Source organism: Microtus pennsylvanicus, chromosome 2 (genome assembly GCF_037038515.1).
Source record: "Microtus pennsylvanicus isolate mMicPen1 chromosome 2, mMicPen1.hap1, whole genome shotgun sequence".
Classification (NCBI taxonomy): domain Eukaryota; kingdom Metazoa; phylum Chordata; class Mammalia; order Rodentia; family Cricetidae; genus Microtus; species Microtus pennsylvanicus.
In genome coordinates, this window is record NC_134580.1 from 13681489 (window position 1) to 13702550 (window position 21062).

A 21062-nucleotide genomic window follows, 5' to 3' on the forward strand; every position below is an offset into this window, starting at 1 on the left:
CTGGCCATTCCCAGTTCTTCCTGCTCCTTCCTGCTTGCAGTTAGAGATGTGAGCTCTCAGCTTCTGCTCCAGCCACCATGCCAGCTCGTTGCCATGCTTTCCTGCCATGATGTTTATAGACCCTAACACTTCAGAGCTGTAAGCCCCCAAATCTACCCTTCCTTCTAGAAGTTGCCTTTGTCATGGTGCTTATCACAGAATAGAAAAGTAGCTAATAGTAACAGTCTCAAAAACAGCAAAATCAGTAAAGGCCAAAGCCAGATTGATTCTATTCTGACATGTGAGGTGACTTTTAGCTGCAATCTGTAAAAATTAAATAAAAGTGTACATGTTTTTAACATAGAGCTGGCAGAATAAACAGACATTTCTCATTCCAAAAGGAAGGAATTAGGTAATAAGAAGTAGCAATTAGACCAAAGGACCCAAATTCAGCAGGGCAAACATTAAATCCCATAGCTCCAGGTCTGATATATAGGGCACAAGGTACAAGGCTGACCCCAAATGGTTTAGGTAGCTGTTTTGTGACCTTGTCAACTACAGCTCATACAGCCTCTTCCTGGGCTGGCTCTGCTTGTCGCTGGTAGCTTTTCAAGCAGATATTTCATATTCCTGCCATTTGGTTGCTTACATTACAGCTTCGCTCAGCTTCCTGCAACCACCCTGTCAGTGGTGAGGGGCTCTGGTCCTTTCATATTGGCTCCTTTGACTTCATTATCAAATTTGGGTTGAAGTCTTCATGCACTCCATAACTCATGCAGCCTGTTTCTGCAAAACCAGACAGGAAACACTGTTGCCAGGAACAGCAGCAGTGCCAGGCCCAGCTGGCCCATGGTTGTAGTGACTTCTGTGTGCCTGCATGGGTGAGTGGAGCTTACCTAGGCACCCCAGGGCAACAGCCCTAGAGCCCTCCCCCCCCACCAGCCTGTGATTGATAGCCCTGCTTTCTGAGAGACATTCAGGGCATCTTTCCTGTTGTCTTAGTATAACAGCATGGAACTTGCTTTTAACGGTGCTAATCTTTTTTTTTTTAAGATTTTATTTATTATGTATACAGTATTCTGTCTCCATGTACACCTGCAGGTCAGAAGAGGGCACCAGATCTCATAGATGGTTGTGAGCCACCATGTGGTTGCTGGGACTTGAACTCAGGACCTCTAGAAGAGCAGTCACTGCTCTTAACCTCTGAGCCATCTCTCCAGCGCCTTACAGTGCTAATCTTAATTGGCAGCCACACCTTCCTTAATCCTAATTTTGAATGTCCTGCTTTTCTAGCCAAACTGTAAGGTTTCCAATTCTTTTCTGCTTTTTGCTTTTAACTCTCACTGTGAAGCTGGCTAAAAGCAGCCCATGCCAGAGCCTGAGTACCACCCAGCCTTGCAGTTTTCTTCACCAGATTATATTGTCAGTTGCTTTTAAATTCAACTTCCTACAAAATCTTGGCATAGACAAAATGTAGACTTTTAATTAATTAAAATTAATTAATTTATAACTTTTCTAGAGTGTGAAATGAATGCCTCTAGTCTAATCCCCTGGAGTTCTCATTTCACCAGATCCTGTTAGTGGTCCTTACTGTTCGTATTCCCATCAGCATCCTGGGCTTCTGAATGCTCAGCATCGCTAAGCTTTTCCTAACATGGTTTTCTAAACTTGTAAGTCACTCCTGCATACTGGTTCTAAAGGTGTGCATGCTCACATAGAATCATGCCCTCACTTGTTAGCACTACTTCCCTACTGGCCTTTCTGTGACAAAATTCTGGAGAAAAAGCAAATTTGGCTCTCAGGCTTGGCCTTGATCACCTGGTTCCATTGTTTCTGGACCTGTGACGGGAGGGAGACAAGGCAGAAGAAAGCTGCTCACCTCAGGGTAGCAAGAGAGGGAAGGGGAGTGAGTGCAAGGGTCCAGGGCATGCCTCCAGTGACTGTCCAACAAGGCTGCCTTCCAGCAATGCTCCATTAGGTGGGAGACCTCAGGATCTAATCACTACCCCAACAGCCTAACTTTGAGGTTCTGTATTGGGGACCCAGCCTTTAACCCATGAGGTTTGAGGGATACTAAATATCTATACCATAAAAGTAGGCAAACTATATTTTCACCTATGGGCAATTTCAAGGCTATGCAAGGATAACAAGTGAATTCCCAGAGCACCCCATCTGTTACCATCATGCTGCTTTTCTCCCTCCTGGACTGTTTTAATGTAAATTCTTTTCAATTTATTTTTTAAAATTTCTTATTTAATAATTTTTTTAAAGGTAATGCATGTCAGGATTGTGCGAAGAGGAAGTTGGAAGAAAATGGAATTGAAGTTACAAAAAAAGTCAGACAGTCAGATACTGGTAGGTATTATTTGTTTTGTGGGGACCCATCTTAGCTCTGTACTGTAGTTAGTGCTTTGATAGCACCCACCGCTGCCTCCTTTACTTCCCCTCTCCAGGTTTGGTAGTGTGTGTTTCTAGTTACTCAGTACCCCCGGGGAAGTTGGGTTTGAGTCTGATTGAGCTCTGAAGGGCTCTCCCTTCTCCTTCTCACTCCCCCAGCTCCAGCCCTTAATACTGCCAAAGTCAAGCACCTAGACACGGGATAAAAAGGAAGCAAGGCCTCTGCTCTGTGGATTCTAAAAGGCGGAAAATAAAAGTGTTTCCTTTATTAAAGGCATCTGTATTCTTTCCTTTCTACTTGTTTATGGTGTTAGAAGGCCAAGGCTGTGACTTCTTAGTTGTAGGATGTGTGTTGACTGTCTTGTATTGACAGTTGTTTCTTCTTTGCATCTTCTCCTCTCCTCTTATGCTGGAAATCTCCTCCTGCTGCTTGGAGTCTCTTGGATTAGTTCCACTATCTTTTATGTTTCCTCTAATGGTTCTTTTGTATTTGTTTTTCGAAGCAGGGATTATCTGTGTAGCCCTGGCTGTCCTGGAACTCGCCCAGTAGACCTGCCTGGCCTCAAACTCACAGAGGTCCACCTGTCTCTGCCTCCCGAATGCTTGGATTAAAGGCGTGCGCCACCACTGCCTGGCTCCTTAGTGCTTCTTAATTTTCATTTTCAATCTCTATTAAAACACTTTGAGAAATTCTCAAGATTATAGTTTTAGCCCTTAGATTAAACTTTTGTTATTTTTGAGGGTATGGAGCTGGGGCTATAAAGCAGGGGCTTGTGAATGCCAGGCATAGTGAGCTACGTCTTCATCATCCAAATTTTTGTTTGTCTTGAGATAGGGTTCTCACTGTTTCCTTGGCCGGCCTGGAACTCACCATGTATAAATCAGGCCGACCTCAAATTCAAGAAATCTACCTGCCTCAGCCTCTCGAACCTGGGACTAAAGGTATATGCCACCATGTCCAGCTTAAAATTATTACATTAATTGTGTAACATGAAGTTTCTGAGAGGTCTTCTCATTTTAATCTTGCTCCTATCATTTGTTGTATAGTGCTGTGATAAGTCTTTCAGATCTTTGGGGACCCCAGAGTCTGCTCTGATTATCTGTTACCACCTCATTCCTGAGGCCTTTTATTTATTTATTTATTTTTGGATAGATTTTTATTATAGGCTTTTTCCTACTAATAGAAAACTCAGCACTATGGAATGGATAGATTTCGATTATAGGCGTTTTCCTACTAATAGAAAACTCAGGCTTCAGCACTATGGAATGGATAGATTTCGATTATAGGCGTTTTCCTACTAATAGAAAACTCAGGCTTCAGCACTATGGAATGGATAGATTTCGATTATAGGCGTTTTCCTACTAATAGAAAACTCAGGCTTCAGCACTATGGAATGCATCTCTAATCAGTCGTAGCACATATGAGATTGAGGTTAGTCTGGACTATGCAAGAGCACTTGTCTCAAAAACAAGAGAGGAAAGGCAAGGAGAAGAAAAGGGAGGGCAGAGGTTAGGGAGAGAGAACACGACTTACATGTGGCTGAATACTACTTAAACACTTATGTAACTCTTCTCTAATAATTTTCCAGAGCTATGGAACATTTAGCATATTGATGACATACTGAACATTTAAAGTTATAAAAAAATTGCCTAGTGTCTGATGAGCACTGTGACAGAGTTTCTTGAGCATTCCTAGTATGAAATCCTCTCAAATTAAACTTTTTGTTACTCAAAATTTTTAGATTTGGGGGAGAGATGATTTAGTGGTTAAGGGTGTTTGTTGCAGCCGGGCAGTGATGGCGCACACCTATAATCCCAGCACTCGGGAACCAGAGGCAGGCAGATCTTTCTGAGTTTGAGGCCAGCCTGGTCTACAAGAGCTAGTTCCAGGACAGGTATCAAAGCCACAGAGAACCCTTGTCTTAAAAAAAAAAAGTGTTTATTGCTCTTGCAGAGGACCCTGAGTTCACTTCCCAGTACTCATGTGGCTCACAACCACCTGTAACTCTAGCTCCAAGGAATTTGATGCCCTCTTTTGGCCTCTGCAGGCATCCTCTCTGTCTGTCTGTCTGTCTGTCTGTCTGTCTGTCTGTCTGTCTGTCTCTCTCTCTCTCTCACACACACACACACACACAGAAAACCAATAAAAATAAAGTACAAAATAAACAAAAGTTACAGATTTGGAAGCATTTTAGATTTCCAATTAGGAATATTCAATCCTTTAAGGGATTCTATACAGAGTTCCTAAACAACCTAAGCTGAGAAATCTAGCCATGTGATGGTGGTGCACACCTTTATTCCCAACACTTGGAAGGTAGAGGCAAGAGAATCTCAGTGAGTTCAAGGACAGCCTGGTCTACACACAGAGTGAGTTCCAAGATAGCCAGGACTGTTTCACAGAGAAACTCTGTTTCAAAAAACAGAACCAAACCAAAACCAAAAACTGAGAAATGTGAAGTGCTTTTGGGCCCCAAACCTTGTGAATAACGATGGTAGTATATTTGTATATGAGATAATATGAAATATGTGTTCCAAGGACTCGAGTTGCTGAAGTCACCTGTTATTGAGTGACACTGAACACAGATAATCTAGTCAAATAAAACAACTTAAACATATTATCTGCAGTGTGAATTATTCACACTAGGAGGTGGCAGGGGACCAGAGGCTGTGGAGGCTCACTGTCCAGAGGTATCCCAAGGGAGTGAGCAGAGGTCCTGGCATTGGCTGGGGACAGCTGCTGAGGCTGCAATGCTTCCTTCAGATTTTGTGTAACTTTAGTGCGTTTAGCAATGTTATCTTTAAAGGGAAATTTCACTTTTGGTTGTGTATGGACAAAATTCTTTGGCATCTTTCATTTGGCTTGTATTTTTAGTTGGCAAGGACATCTATAAAACAGAACAGACTAGTTCTTTAATTGTTGCAGGTGTTTCTTTTCTGTTAGTCTCCTTAAGTGGTCCTGGTTTTCCTCACATCTAGGCATCCTCCACCGTCTGCTTATGTCTAAGGTCTCAGTAACTGCTGTCAGTAGACAGTTGTGGGTTTTCGGTTTGTTTATTCTGTCATTGCCTGTATACATGTAGGCTTGACATGTTCATCATCTCTCTGAATGCTGTTTGTTCAGGTGCCAGGGCTACTGCCTGGTAGACAGTGCCATAGAGCCAGAGATCTTTGATGCCTAGAAAGAGCTTTTCCCTGAGTAATAGCAACTGTATCAGCCTTGCGTCTCCCTGGGCAGTCATGTTTGCTTGAGGAAATGCCTCTGGTCTCGAAAGTACAGAAAGCCTTGGCCTGTTCTTCATATGGGTTGTCTACACCTGCAGCCTAAAGATCACCAGAGGAATGGAGTTTCTGGGTTGCAGTATTGTGTGTGCATCCTGAGCTTTCATTTTTCTTATTCTTCCTTCCTTTTTTTTCTTTCAGTTTTTCGAGACAGAGTTTCTCTGTAGCTTTGGAACCTATCCTGGAACTAGCTCTTGTAGACCAGGCTGGTCTCGAACTTAGATCTGCTTTCCTATGCCTCCCGAGTGCTGGGATTAAAGGTGTGTGCCACCACTGCCTGGCCCTTTCTTTTCTTCTCTCTCTCTCTTTTTTGTACAAGTTTTCTCTATGCAGCCCTGGCTATCCTGGAATTTGTCCTGTAGACCAGGCTGGCCTTGAATTTACAGAAATCTGCCTGCCTCTGCCTCCCAGGTGCTGAGATTAAAGACGTGTACCACCACCACTAGGCCTGAGCTATCATTTCATATCAATACATAAACAGGCTATTACTGCCTCTGTGATGAAAATACTGACTTGATTCTACCAGAAAACAGCACTGAAGTGCATGGGTAGATATTTCCATAGGTCTCACACATACATTGGCTTGGTCCTTGGCAGTACTTATAGCTCAGCAAGGCCATTTCTAGACAGTGGCTGCTGTTCCTTTTATGGAAGGTTTTCAGAATTATCAGTATGTGAGGCAGTTTCTGAAACAGAAATCCTGATACAATTTTTAGTCTGAAACACTTTGGTATTTCTTATGTTTTAAACAGATGATGCTGGAGGGTCTTGAAGATTTTAAAACTTGAAACTTGAAAACCAGCCTTCTGTAACCACAGTGCCATGCCCAAGCGATGAGGAATGTACAGAGGACTCCATATGGATCTCTCAATAGAGAACTGTTACATACCCCAAAAGAGCCATGTGGGTGTGTGGCCTTCGTGGTTGAATGACAGAGTTCCACTATGTGCTTAGCTGCTCAGGAGGTGACATGGACACACTTCAGGTATACTCTGTAAGGACTAATGGACAGCTACCTCAGGGACCATATTGGGAGGTGGGATGTACCTGGCATTGTTCCCTCTTCTTGTTTGACATGTTTTCTTATGTCAGGGTGTTATTTTTCCAATACATGGAGGAGAGTGAAGACTGTCCAAGCAACAGTAGTTGCCAAAGAGAAAATAAGACGTAAACATTATATTTTATACCTTTACGTAGAAACATCTTTTACTGTAGAAAGTTTTTTAAAGATGTGTTGGTTTCATTGTTAAATAGTAAAGAGTAAGTGGAAAGTAGAGGCACTCAACCCACTAGAAAAAATGGTTGTTTTAAAGGGATTACTCAGTCAGCTGGGTTTCTTTGGAATTGTGACATTTTAGTAATTTCTCTTTCAAAGAAATGGCAGACTGCCTGGTAGGAAGCGTTAAGTCCAGAGTCTGAAGAACTTTTCAAAGTCTTCCGTGCTATCTAGACCCACTTAGTGACGCAGAAGTTAGAAAGTAAAGGCGAAGCACAAGCAAAGCTTTAAACTTTCAGATCTTAAGTTCTAAGCTTTCCAAGTCTTATTTCTTCTCTAGGATAAGGCCCATCTTTTCTGTTCTCCTCTTCCCATGGTTTCTATTAAGATTTACATGGAGTGGGGTAGGCAATACTTTGAAAGGGCTTGCCACGTTTTAACTACATTCAAAGTTTCCTTCTGGAAAACACCCATGTTCAGAGTTTCTCTGATAGCAACGATGGCAAAGGCTCCCATGTTATGCAGAGTGGTCCTGAAAGGAAGACTCCTTAGAAACAGGTCCTGCATGGCTCATTTGAGGCTACTAATCTTTGATATGATGGCAGGTTCTTTGATATCTTGCCAAACCCTGCCTGTCACATTGCATGGATGGCACTGTAGCTCCCAAGGGGACAGGGATAATTAAGAACAGGAAACATAGGTTGCGACAGGGAATGAGGGAGAAGCAAGAAACAGGCTAAAGACCCCCCCCCCCCATTTTTAAGTGTGGAAAAAAAACCTTTTATGTAACTGGTTATAAATAAAATTTTAAAGTCAACCCTGTGTGCTCAGTTTTTTTTATGACAAGATATGGTAATATAATGAGAATATTTAGTCACTGAACTGTGAAATCAAGCAAATGATTACTTTTGAATGTCTCTAATTTAAAAAAAACACATGAATTTTTGAAAACTGTTTTTTTGGGAGCTAGAGAGATGGCTTAGTAGTTAAGAGTACATACTGCTCTTGTAGAGGACCAAGTTTGGTTTCCAGCACCCACATCAGGTGATTCTCAACCACCCAGGGAATCTAATGTCCTCTTATAGATTCTGTGTGCACCTGTACTTATATATGCATAGACCCCAACAAAAAGAAATTTTTGTTATTTTGAGATAAAGTTTCACCTTGTAGGCCAGGCTGGCTTCTAACTCATGGCAGTTCTCCTGTTCAGCCGTTAAATGTGATTACAGATTCAGCAGTGAAGCTTCCTTTTTTAAACACATTGACAAAATGCAAGTGCTATCAGGGATAGCTAGATTAAATATTAAAGTTGATCTTTGTTTAGAAAAATTACATTCTGCTGGCTATAAAAGCAGGATGCAACAGATTCAACGCAATGCCCATCAAAATTCTTCACAGACCTCGAAAGAACGCTACTCAACTTCATATACAAAAGCAAAAAACCCAGGATAGCCAAAACAATCCTGTACAATAAAAGAACTTCTGGAGGCATCACAATCCCTGACTTCAAACTCTACTACAGAGCTACAGTACTGAAAACAACCTGGTATTGGCATAAGAACAGACAAGAGGACCAATGGAACCAAATAGAAGACCCGGATATCAATCCACACACCTTCGAACACCTGATCTTTGATAAAGAAGCAAAAAATATCAAATGGAAAAAAGAAAGCATTTAACAAGTGGTGCTGGCATAAGTGGATATCAACATGTAGAAGAATGAAAATAGATCCATATCTATCACCATGCACAAAACTCAAGTCCAAATGGATCAAAGATTTCAACATAAAGCCAGCCACACTGAACCTTATAGAATAGAAAGTGGGAATGCATTGGCACAGGGAACTACTTCCTAAATAGAACCCCAGCAGCACAGACACTGAGAGAAACAATTAATAAATGGGACCTCTTGAAACTGAAAAGCTTCTGTAAAGCAAAGGACACAGTCAACAAGACAAAACGACAGCCTACAGAATGGGAAAAGTTCTTTACTAACCTCACATCAGACAGAGGTCTGATCTCCAAAATACACAAAGAACTCAAGAAATTGGACACCAAAAGTTCACATAATCCATAGACCTAAACAGAGAACTCTCAACAGAGGAATCTAAAATGGCTGAAAGACACTTAAGGAAATGTTCAACATCCTTAGTCATCAGAGAAATGCAAATCAAATCAACTCTGAGATTCCATCTTACACCTGTCAGAATGGCCAAGATCAAAAACACCGATGACAACTTATGCTGGAGAGGTTGTGGGGAAAAGGGAACACTCATGCATTGCTACAACCCCTTTGGATGTCAGTGTGGCGATTTCTCAGAAAATTAGGAAACAACCTTCCTCAAGACCCAATAATACCACTTTTGGGTATATATCCAAAGGATGCTCAATTGTGCCACAAGGACATGTGTTCAACTATGTTCATAGCAGTTTTGTTTGACATAACCAGAACCTGCAAACAACCCAAGTGTCCCTCGACCGAAGAATGGATAAGGAAAATGTGGTACATTTATACAATGGAGTACTACACAGCAGTAAAAAACGACATCTTGAATTTTGCAGGAAAATGGATGGGGCTAGAAAACATTATTTTGAGTGAGTTAACCCAGACACAGAAAGACAATTATCACGTACTCACTCATAGGTGGTTTTTAAACAAAAAGCAAAGAAAGCCAGCTTACAAACCACAATCCCAGAGAACTTAGACAACCGTGCAGACAGTAAGAGAGACTTACATAGATCTAATTTACATGAGAAGTAGAAAGTAGAAAATGACAAAATCTCCTAAGTAAATTGGGAGCACGGGGACCTTGTGGGAAGGGAGAGGCAGGGAGGGGAGCAGAGAAAAATGTGAGCTCAGTAAATATAAAAAAAAAATAATAAAAAAGCAGGATGCAAACTACAAAACTAATTCACAGCCCATCAGAAGCATTAGTGTCACACTGAAGGATCTGAGTTTTCTTGCTATAATAAACTAATATAACTGTATTCAGTCTTTTGTTATGGTGTGTGTGTCTTTAATAGAAGAAAGCATTTAATGGGGCTTATAGTTTCAGAGACTGACTCCATGACCATCATAACAGGGAACATTGGCAGAGGGCAGCAGGCAGGGCCCTAGAGCAGTAGCTAAGAACTTACATCTGATCCATAAGCAGGAGGCAGGGAGAGAGAAAGCTAATTGGGAAAGGTGTAGTCTGTTGAATTTCAAAGTCCACCCCTAGTGACACATCTCCAACAGGGTCACACCTCCTAATCTTTCTCAAACAGTTCCATCAAACATATGACCCTACCAGAGTCATTCTCACTCCAGCCACAGTTTTATAATTAAAAAGTCCTTTGACTTATTTTTTTTCAAAGAAAAGCAATTTTATTAAAAAGAAAAATAACAAAAGGAAACCAGGACCAGGGCGCAGGGTTAGTCCATCCGGGCCTTCAGTGTCCTGGTGGTGATCTTGTCCTTTTCAATGATGTGGACAATGACACCCATGCCCGAGACAGCATCCCGGTCCACAGCGTTCAGCATGGCTTGGGAAATGGTCTCAAACAGGTGTTCTGGATCCATGTTGGGCTCCCAGAGAGACTCGCACATCCCATACATCTGTTCGGAGCAGGTACCACTAACCACAAAGTCGTCAGTTACCATGGGGCAGCCAATGAGGTCTAGAGAGCAAATGAAGGGCTTAAAGGTCTTCGGGTCCAACCCGGCAATGACAGGCTCTGTGTAGTAGGGACCAAACCGTTTCTCATACAAGAGGTTGGCCACCATGCTCATGAGGGTGTAGGGCTTGATCTGCCGACCTTCCTTCAGCTCATACAGGTTCAGCCGGAACTTGAGGCACTAGGCAACTGTCTGGACGTTGGTGGCCAGCCCGGCCAAGCCTATGTACAGCCTGTCACCCATGGGAAAGATCTTCTGGAAGTCTGTGGTCACCATCTGGGCCTGGATCCTGAAACGCCTGTCCGCGGCGATGGCCACACAGTTCTTTCCCTTCATGGCCATGACGGCCCCTCCGTTATAGGACATAATAGACACGATTGAGCTTTAGTAAGACTCCGATCGCCACTGCGATTCTTGTAAACCGGCTCTGGCTTTCTCTGGCCTTTGACTTATTTTTTAAAAATTATTATTTGTGTGTGTCCATTCCCTCAGCCCTACTGAAACCTGTCAGTTTTATGGTGTTTTTGGATGTTCTTTTATTCCAATATGATTCATGTGTTAGAAGGAAACAGTCTCAGCACAGGGTATTTGCTTCTCACTTCTGCTAGTGAGAAACACAAAGTTAGCCAACGAGCTCTGACCCTCTCTAGTGGTTACTGTCCAGAGCTCAAGAGTCAGGTAGTTCATATGAACAACTTGAGAACCTCATTATAGCCTCACTAAAGCTGGAAACTGGTCCTTCAAGAATCTTCTGATCTAAGTGGATGCTGCAGATCACACTCAGTTCCTTGGAACTGAGAATACCCTGAATCTTCATTCTGCAGCTCTCTAAAGCTCAGAGGCTCTCTAGCTCCCATGTGTACAATGAGCCTCCTCCACAGTAGACTGAGCTTCAGACATCCCTCTTCATACCCACTTTTTCCATAAGTTAACATCAGGGCTCTTTCAATTTTAATTATAGCATTTATGTATTTCTTTTTTTAAAAAAAAAATTATTTATTTATTTATTATGTTTACAATATTCTGTCTGTGTGTATGCCTGCAGGCCAGAAGAGGGCACCAGACCTCATTACAGATGGTTGTGAGCCACCATGTGGTTGCTGGGAATTGAACTCAGGACCTTTGGTTTTTTTTTTTGGTTTTTTTTTGGTTTTTCGAGACAGGGTTTCTCTGTGGTTTTGGAGCCTGTCCTGGAACTAGCTCTTGTAGACCAGGCTGGTCTCGAACTCACAGAGATCCGCCTGCCTCTGCCTCCCGAGTGCTGGGATTAAAGGCGTGCGCCACCACCGCCCAGCGAACTCAGGACCTTTGGAAGAGCAGGCAATGCTCTTAACCTCTGAGCCATCTCTCCAACCCAGCATTTATGTATTTCATAGCTATTTAATGTATAAAAAAGCTCTTTGCTTTTCTAGGGGAGGTATATAGTTCAATAACATTACATTTTATTTTGTGTATGTTTGTGGGTATGTGTATATGTGTGTATGTGGGGTGGAACTAAATCTTGTGACTCAGTCTACTAAGCAGTCATAGAGCATGTTCTGTGTACAAAAACCAAGTTCTATTCAGAAGTGACCCTTGGCTTTAGGAGGCAGCTCCTGGGTCAGCAGTTGGACCAAATTTGACTTCCATGAAGATCTGCAGAGTCCTTCCGTTCCACTTTGAAACAGGAACGAACACTGCTGAAAACTGTCCACATTCCTTCCTCCAAGCAACAGCATTTATATAAAGTTGCTGTTACCAGGCAGCGCCTTACAGTTCTGTACATCCTTAAGATAAACTAGATTTGGAAAAATTAGTATTATACTAAAGCAGATGATTCAGTTTCACCATCAGAAGTTTCCTGCTTTTAAAACTTGTGGAGGTTGTTTTACCTGTTTTCAGTACTGACACACACTTCCTCTGAAATAATTTCCCATATAAGCCAGGTTCACTAGTTTACTAAACTGCACTATGATTGCTGTCTTTAAAAACCATTAAGGTTGGGGAGGTACTCAGTGGTAGAACACTTAAACAGGGATCTGGGTTTCATCTCTAGGACCACAAAAATAAAAACTCCAAACCAGCTGTTTCCCTTACAGATAAATGCAAGGCAAGACCAGAGTAAAGATGCTGCAGAGTTCAAAACTTTAAACCAATTTATTTCAAAACAGAAGTTCTTAAAAAAACAAAAACCACACACTTCATTCACTGCTGCTATAGGAAACTTATTGGAATGGGGCTGAGCACTCCTTAACCTGAGTGGGCTATCAACCTGTTTTAGTAAAATTGTAGGAAATTTTCTCCCATGACACAAGGGACCTAAACAGAGACTGACCTAACTCTATAGGGCCAGAGTACAGCTCCTATAGCTGGCAGCTGTTCAAAGACATGCTCATTTCTAACGAGACTGGGGGGACTGCGAGGACTGGGATGCTTGTGATGCTCTGGGCTTCCGGTGTCTCCTGCTGCCTTCTTGGTCTTCAGTGTCTGGATACTTTGAGAGGTCCAGAGTCAACACGTGACTGAACATGCATTCATCGTGCTGCAATGGAGGGAGGCCAGTTTTAGTCAACTCTCCTGCTTAGAGGAGAAGTATTTTTCAAAGTGAGGTCACTAGTTAATCTTGATTTACGTTTAAAAGGGATTAGTTACTCTGTTTTTGATTCAGGGTTTCTCTACATTTCTCTGTCCTGGAACTCAGTACATAGAGCAGGCTCCTGAAATTTAGAGAAATTTGCCTGCTTCTGGCTCCTGGGATTAAAGGCATGCATCACCACACCTGGCTCAGTAAATTAATTTTTATGTTAACTTAAAGGGGAACTGCCTAAAAACTGAAGGTCTTGAACTATTGCTCTACTCCCTTGCCTCAGGTTTTTAATTATTTAAAAATTTTATTTTGTGCATGTGTGTATGTGTCTGCAAGGTACAGATGTGAAGGTTAAAGGACAACTTGCAAGGCTTAGTTCTCTCCTTTCACTGTGCGTCTGGGTGATGGAGCTTACGTTGTCAGGCTTGGCAGCTGGCGCCTTTACCAGCTGAGCCATCTCAATGGCCTTACGCTCAATTTTTCAGTTAAAAAGTATTTGTTTGAATGGCTTTAAGACAGGTGTGTTGGCCAGGTGGTGGTGGCGCTCGCCTTTAATCCCAGCACTTGGGAGGCAAAGGCAGTCAGATCTCTGTGAGTTAGCGGCCAGCCTGGTTTACCAGAGCTAGTTCCAGGACAGACTACACAGAGAAACCCTGTCTCGGGGAAAAAAAAAAAAAGTCAGGTGTGTTGAAATTATAAAAGTTCCTGTACCCTTTGGAACACTGAGTGAACTTGTTTTTTTGATAATAGTACATCTTTGCACGTCACAAGTTAGAAAGGAGAAACACAGTATTAACCGATGTTACAATGTACCACTGTTTGTAAAACACAACTACCACACTACCATGCCATTTTAAAGATACTTTTTACTATACATATTTGTGTGTGTGTAGGGGATGAGTTAGTTTTCTTTCTTGATCATGTGGGTCTGGAGGATCAAACTCAGGTCAACAAGCTTGGTAGAGCAAGTGCTGAGCCATCTGTGGCCATGCCCTACAGTTTTATTTTCCTTCTTTCACTTAAAATATCTTAAATCTGTTTCTGTAAAGGAGGGTGTCCGAGTAATTACTCACAAATACTACTCTTTAAAAGTCATTTGGTTTATTTTTATTCACTATGGAGACCCAGAGTGTCTGCAAATTCTTGGACTATATGGATATGGAAAGAAATCCCAAGAATGGCAGGGCCTGAGGAGTTTATGGGGCCTGTCCTTGCCCCTGTTCTCTTACCTCTGGGTAGATGCCTATCAGGGCATCAGCTCTGGAGTAGAACTCCTCTTTCAGGGAAATGATTATCATCTGAAACTGTTCCTGACTCTGCTCTTTGATGTAACTTGAAACCTGGGAGGAAATAAAAAGCACACATTTCACCAGCCTCCTTTGAGCTCTGGGAACAATGATTCTCTTTCTTTTCCTTTTAGTTTTCAAAATCACATTTGAGTTGATAACTCAAAGGTTAAAGATTAGGAAAATGTGGAAAGTGTATACAGTTTCATAATCAAGTTTTGGTTAAATATGAATTCTAGCTCATTCAAGAAGCTCAATTCCAAGGAAATAAGTAAAATAATTGGGGTATGGTGGTGCACACCTGTAATTTCAGAGAAGCAAAGGGTCTCCTCAAGGGAATACCTGGAACCACCTAACATCCTTCCACCTACCCTAACACCCTACCCTTTAAAGCTTCCTTTATGAAGCTCAATTGAAGAAAATCCATTCCCAGTGCCACAGGCTTTATGTGGGGGACATTTTATATCCAGACCACCACATAACATCTCTATTCCAAGACTTCCATTCCTGTATCATGGTTACTATCATGGCCCCTAAAACCAGAGTTCCTTCTGTGGATGTGGACTTTTAGTCTATCTCATTACTACACTGTAGATGGCACGTCAGAAACAAAGTTATCCTGAATTCAGAGCAGTTAGAACCAGTGTACTCTGACCCAGACCAATGGTAGGGATTTGGCAAGTACTATCTTAATAGAATAAAGTCTGAGTCTTAGTTCTCCTGCACCCAAGTTTTGAGTGGTTTGTTCATTTTATCTTGTTTGGCAAGCAAGGCATCAAATGGTCTAGCTTATGCTTGAGTGTTTGTCCTAACTTTCCTTAGTTATGGATTATGACCTAAAGTACAAATAAGTTCTTTTTCCACTAAGTTGTCTTTGGCCATGGTTTTGTCACAGGAACAGAAAAAAACTAGAACAAAAATGTCCTATTAGGAATTGAAAGCAGAAGCCCAAAGTGGGAGTGGAGGGTAGTGCACACCTTTAATCCCAGCACTCCAGGAGGCAGAGGCAGGCAGGTCTCTGAGTTGGAGGCCAGCCTGGTCTACAGAGCAAGTTCCAGGATGGCCAAGGTCACACAGAGAACACACTATCTTGAAAATACAAAGGGTGGGGTGGGGAAAAGAAATTGAAAGCAGAAAAAAACTTACTTTGCCAATGTTAGTATTGTCCAGTGCTGCATCTACTTCATCTAATACAAAGAATGGAGCAGGCCGAAAACTAGAAAAAAATGACATGCATATGAGTAACTTCCTATTTGCTTTATGAAGACTTAGAGGCAGCTACTTGGAGTACACAAAACCTTTGTGAGACTCTGGGAGACTTTTGGTGCCATCATGCCCAGCTCCCACACATTTCAGGGAGTTCTCTTCTCACATGTCTGTATACTGGATTGCACATGAGTATTAAACCATCATCTCCCTCCCTTCCACCTCTTCTCTCCTGTGGGAAGTTAGTGGCAGCAATTATTATAGTTATTTAGGCCAAAACCATGGAGTCATAACTGACACCTTCACATTCCATGCCTGTTTGTAACAATCTCTCTCTGTCTCTCGGTTTTTCAAAACAGAGTTTCTCTGTAGCTTTGAAGTCTGTTGTGACCAGGCTGGCTTCAAACTCAGAGATCCACCTGCCTCTGCCTCCTGAGTGCTGGGATTAAAGGCATGCACCACCACTGCCCAGCTCAACCTCTATCTCTCATACTGTTCCAAGCCACCACTACCTTTCACCTTGCTTGGTACAACAGCATCCTAACCCTGTGCCTATCACTCTACACATGCTAAGGCCACTTTGGACTCAGGGTTTTTGCACTTGCTATTCTTTATTATATCTGTAGCATTCTTGCCTTAACTACACCCAAACAGCTTGTTTCCTTAATTCTTACCTATTCTAATTGTTTTATTGCTGTAAAGTGCTTCAGGGCCTCTCATATCTCCATTCTTTATTTTTTTTTCCTATGGGATTTGTCATTTTCAAATATTCTCTATAGTAGGGAAATAGTTTACAAATATACTTTATCTCCTCCAATGAAAAAAATTTTTTTTAAACAAATGTGTTTTCAACACCCCACAATGGTGTTGTAAATGAGCCTAAGATCTCATACTTGGGAGTACATGTACTCTATTGCTGAGCTATAGCTATAGCTCCAGCAAAAATGAAGTTTTTGTTTTGTTTTCCTTCTCTCTAACCCTGGCTGTCCTGGAACTCACTTCGCAGACCAGGCTAGCCTCAAATTCAGAGATCCACCTGCCTCTGCCTCCTGAGTGCTGAGATTAAAGGAGTGCACCATCAATGCTGGGAGTAATGAACTATTTACAGGAAAGACACTTTATTTTGTTCACAGGAATCTCCAGAGCCTGCAACAGTACCTGAAAGTGTGAATATTTAGTAGAGTGAAGGGAAAGGGTGCTACCTAACGAGAATCGCATTCTGCTGTGATCCTGCATCTGGAGTCCCTCCCCAGCCCACATGGTTTTTCTCTGTACCTCTCCTGAGGGGCCTGTCCCATTCCTTTCTTGAGACCAGAAGTCAGATTCCTATGTTCTTTCTTAGTGATGGGAAGAGAGCGGCACTTACACTGATGCTGCCTACTGTGAATGCTGAAGGCTATTGTTTGTCTTAATTTTACCCAACTTTTATTTCTTGATTTATATTTCAAAGGAAACGGTATAACCATCATCAATGGAAATGAGAATGTTAAGCCCCCCACTCCCTTTTTTAAGGGAAGAAATATTTTGCTTTTATTACACAGCAGAGCTCTGAGTAAAGTAATTTGTAAGTTAGGTCATTGCTTATTCTTCATTTTTTGCAATCTTGAGATCATATTTAGATTATCCAAATACTTTCCTTTAAAAAATAAAACCAGAGGGGCTGGAGAGAAGGCTCAGCGGTTAAGAGCATTGCCTGCTCTTCCAAAGGTCCTGAGTTCAATTCCCAGCAACCACATGGTGGCTCACAACCATCTGTAATGGGGTCTGGTGCCCTCTTCTGGCCTGCAGACACACACACAGACAGAATATTGTATACATAGTAAGTAAATAAATAAATATTTAAAAAAAATGAAACCAGAAAACTACTATCGACAACATTTTTCAAAGACTATACTTGAAGATTTTCTAACTTGCCATAGACCTAAATCAAACTTCAATTTATGACTGAAAAAATAGCTTTGGTAAATATTATTAAAGAAAATAATTATAGATTATTTTTTTGTAGAAAGATGCCGTTGGTAACTTGTTGTGGTCTTACCTGTGTACAGCAAACAGAAGAGCCAAAGCAGCCACACACTTTTCTCCCCCTGACAAATTGTCCATAGGCATAAACCGTTTGCCTGGAGCCACACAGTTATAGCTAATTCCATCTAAATAAGGTTCTTCAGCATTCTCCGGGCTAAGAAATGCCTGAAACACATTTACTTAGCCATATTAGAAAAGTAACCAATACATTTCAAATTGAGAGGCAACATATTTAAGTGAAAATATTCTTTCTCTTGGTTAGGTTTTCCTCAATTTTGATGGGAAAATGATAATACCTGTAAATACATTAAATTCTGCATTTAACCACAAACATCAAGGTTATCTGGGATGAGGGAAAGAGAATGTTCAAAATATCCAAGGCCCAGGCCTTTCCACCATAATTCCATTCAAACCTTAGCAGCAGAAGCCGCAGACTTACAAAAACAGTCTTCGTCAACTTACTTGTTACTCCATCTACCTGGTATTTACGATGGGCCACATATTGCAGGTATTCGTATGATTCCTGTTTTCAATGAGCTAATATGCTTATTTTACTAAAAATAAGTTATGTTTAGTTGAAATTCTAACATTCAGAATTAGTATCATCTCAGTCATAATGTACATATGATACATTTATGTATCAGCAGAGCTGGTACATAAATCCTGGCCTACATCTTTCCCCACACTCGATTCTACAAGTATTTGCTGTGGCTATTGATAATACAACTGGAGTGGATAATACAGTGGGCCAGAGATTTGATCCCACCTTTTAGTCTTCTTTTGATGTGCTGATCATTACAACTATTTCTTCTACCCTGATCCCACCCACCTTTACCACAGAGACAAGTAGTTCCATAAAGTCAATTTAGTAACAGAGAATAGAATTTCAGCGTTTTTTTTTTTTAAAAAAAAAACCTTAGAAATCAAATGATCCAACTCTACTCATGTTTCAAGTGGAAAAATAGACCCAAAGTGGCTCTAATTAGTCAGTGATGTCAGGATAGTGGTGGAATCCAGAACACATGTCTTGAGATGAGACGTCTTCTAAATTGACTTTGCACCTATATCATTCAAGGACTATGCAGTGGTCATTTATTTCTCACCAGAAAACAACAGACACCATCAGTTACTCTAAGCTTCTGTGGTATTGAGGGTTGAAAAACACACCTGGGCACTGCTGTTCCTGCAGAGCTTCTTGTAGATTTGATCAATTGAGACTGAGATGTGCTCAAAGCACTGGCTGAAAGCATCATATCTCCGTCTTTTCACCTGTTCAAACTCTTGCCTACATACTCTGGCTTCCTTTCTGCTGGCTTCAAAAGCTAAGGGAAAAAAATCAACATTCTTTATTTTTGAGACCATTGGGTGCTTCTCTTAAAATTTATTAGGTAGAATATTTCAGAACTGTTTTTTGAGTTTGGCTGTCTTGAATATATCTACCTTCAAAATAACTGATACTGAGTTATAAGAAGACATCTTTTAAACTCAATGACACTTTTCCTGGTGGAACTAATGTCTAAATAATATTAGTAAATCCTGACGTGTATTTAATATACTTACTTTCTTGTATGAAAAATCTTAATTATAGCCGGGCGGTGGTGGCACATGCCTTTAATCCTAGCACTCAGGAGGCAGAGGCAGATGGATCTCTGTGAGTTCGAGACCATCCTGGTCTACAAGAGCTAGCTAGTTCCAGGACAGCTAAGACTGTTACACAGGGAAACCCTGTCTTGAAGAAAACCAAAACAAGCAAAAAACCAAAAAAAAAGAAAAATCTTAATTATATGTTTTAAAATAATAAGCCTACTTTTTTTGTGAAGACAGAGTCTCATGTAGCCAGGCTAGCCTCAAACTCACTACGTGGTTGAGGGTGACCTTGAACTTCTGATGCTCCTGCCTCTATCTCCAGAGTTCTTGCATTATAGGTGGGTTCATGCTTCTAAACTAGTTTATGAGGATTTGGAAATGGAACCCATGTATCATGTACATTAGATATTTGTCCAACAGAACTATATTCCCAATCCCCAATAACCTATTTTTAAAGTAAAGCAGAATGTTCTTCATGAAGGAAGACATTTTGTATTTCAGAATTAAACACATGGCCGGGCGGTGGTGGCGCACGCCTTTAATCCCAGCACTCGGGAGGCAGAGACAGGCGGATCTCTGTGAGTTCGAGACCAGCCTGGTCTACAAGAGCTAGTTCCAGGACAGGCTCCAAAACCACAGAGAAACCCTGTCTCGAAAAACCAAAAAAAAAAAAAAAAGAATTAAACACATATTAATATAAGACAACATAGAAAAATATATAATAAAATAAAGGTACAATTCAAGGAAGCTGCTGGCACATACAGAAATACAACATCCAAGCATATATTGCTAACAACTATAAACTCAATTTTACCATCTGCAGATTCTTGAAACTTGTCTCTGACAGCTTTTAAGTTCTCCTGTGCTCGTAAGTTTGGAGCTGCGGTCTTCAGTAGAGTATTTTCTTGGGATGCTACTTGCTCTAGAAGGAGTGTAAGGTGGTCCTTCACTTCCTTATCTGATTGTAGAGCCTATCATTAGCAAAGAACAACATCGACAGACATGCCTTTAACATTCAAAGGTAAGGCCTAAGTACAAGGCTTACCTTACCATTCTTTGTATGTGGGAACATATCTCTGGAGGTGAGAGGACAATTTTTGGGACCGATTCTATTCTTCCATTATGTATGACCCAGGAATTGGACTCAAGTTCTTAGGTTGGTGGTAAGTGCCTTTATAAAATGGGGAGACACTTTGCTGGCCTAAGACTGCTGCTATTGCCCATCTGTCCATCATCTATTTTGGTTTCTTGAAATAGGGTCTTGCTATATATCCCTGGCTGATCAGGTATTCACCATGTAGCCTGGATAGGCATCAAACTTGTACTAATCCTCCTGCTTCAGACTCCCAAATGCTGAGATTACAGGTGTGTAATCTACTTGCACCCTCTGCATCTCCTTGCTCCTATAGAAGCCACTCTGGGTTTGGTACTGCAGTCACACAGGCAGTGTCTGCAGCTGTGCCTTTCTTGCTCTAACACTGTATCATGCTGCTCTGGGAACATTCTTTACCTCCAGAGATTATGCCCAGAAATGTGAAAATTCATTTATCATTTGTTTTTTTTTTGTTCATTAAAAATAATATTGGCCACCTATTATGGGTTAAATATTGAACTGTTAATCATGAAAATTATTCAGTCTTTGCCTTAAAATTGCCCACAGAGGTGTTGGAGAGATGGCTCAGTGGTTAAGAGCACTGTTTGCTCTTAGGACCTGAGTTTGATTTTTAACATCCACATGGCAGCTCACAACCATATCTGTAAACTCCAGTTCCAGGGAATCTGACACCTTCTGACCTCTGAGGGCACCAAGCATATGTATCAACAAAACACCCATATGCAAAAAACACTTAAAAAACCAACAAC

General features: G+C 41.3%; 2 protein-coding genes and 1 pseudogene across 11 annotated transcripts in view; 1 reads left to right on the forward strand and 2 right to left on the reverse strand.

The window, feature by feature from the left end:
- Positions 1-7688, forward strand: part of Fam118a (family with sequence similarity 118 member A) — a 29408-nt gene extending 21720 nt beyond the window's left edge. For 4 of the 10 annotated variants that reach the window (XM_075960232.1, XM_075960231.1, XM_075960234.1 and 1 more), the window contains 2 exons: positions 2251-2334; positions 2536-2658. In XM_075960232.1, the coding sequence (XP_075816347.1) occupies positions 2251-2334; positions 2536-2582 (131 nt within the window). In that variant the 3' untranslated portion in view covers positions 2583-2658. Of the gene's footprint in view, positions 1-2250; positions 2335-2535; positions 2660-5796; positions 5916-6407 lie in introns of those variants that run through there. The other 6 variants (XM_075960236.1, XM_075960238.1, XM_075960237.1 and 3 more) reach the window with 3 other exon arrangements.
- A 2534-nt stretch (positions 7689-10222) lies between these two features.
- On the reverse strand, positions 10223-10953 carry LOC142844709 (proteasome subunit beta type-3 pseudogene; annotated as a pseudogene).
- Positions 10954-12906: 1953 nt separating this feature from the next.
- Smc1b (structural maintenance of chromosomes 1B) overlaps positions 12907-21062 on the reverse strand; it is a 75961-nt gene continuing 67805 nt past the window's right edge. The window contains exons 20-25 of the mRNA XM_075963522.1: positions 20014-20170; positions 18780-18934; positions 17626-17777; positions 15528-15597; positions 14325-14435; positions 12907-13050 (exon numbers count right to left, since the gene is read on the reverse strand). Of these exons, the coding sequence (XP_075819637.1) occupies positions 12907-13050; positions 14325-14435; positions 15528-15597; positions 17626-17777; positions 18780-18934; positions 20014-20170 (789 nt within the window). The remainder of the gene's footprint in view (positions 13051-14324; positions 14436-15527; positions 15598-17625; positions 17778-18779; positions 18935-20013; positions 20171-21062) is intronic.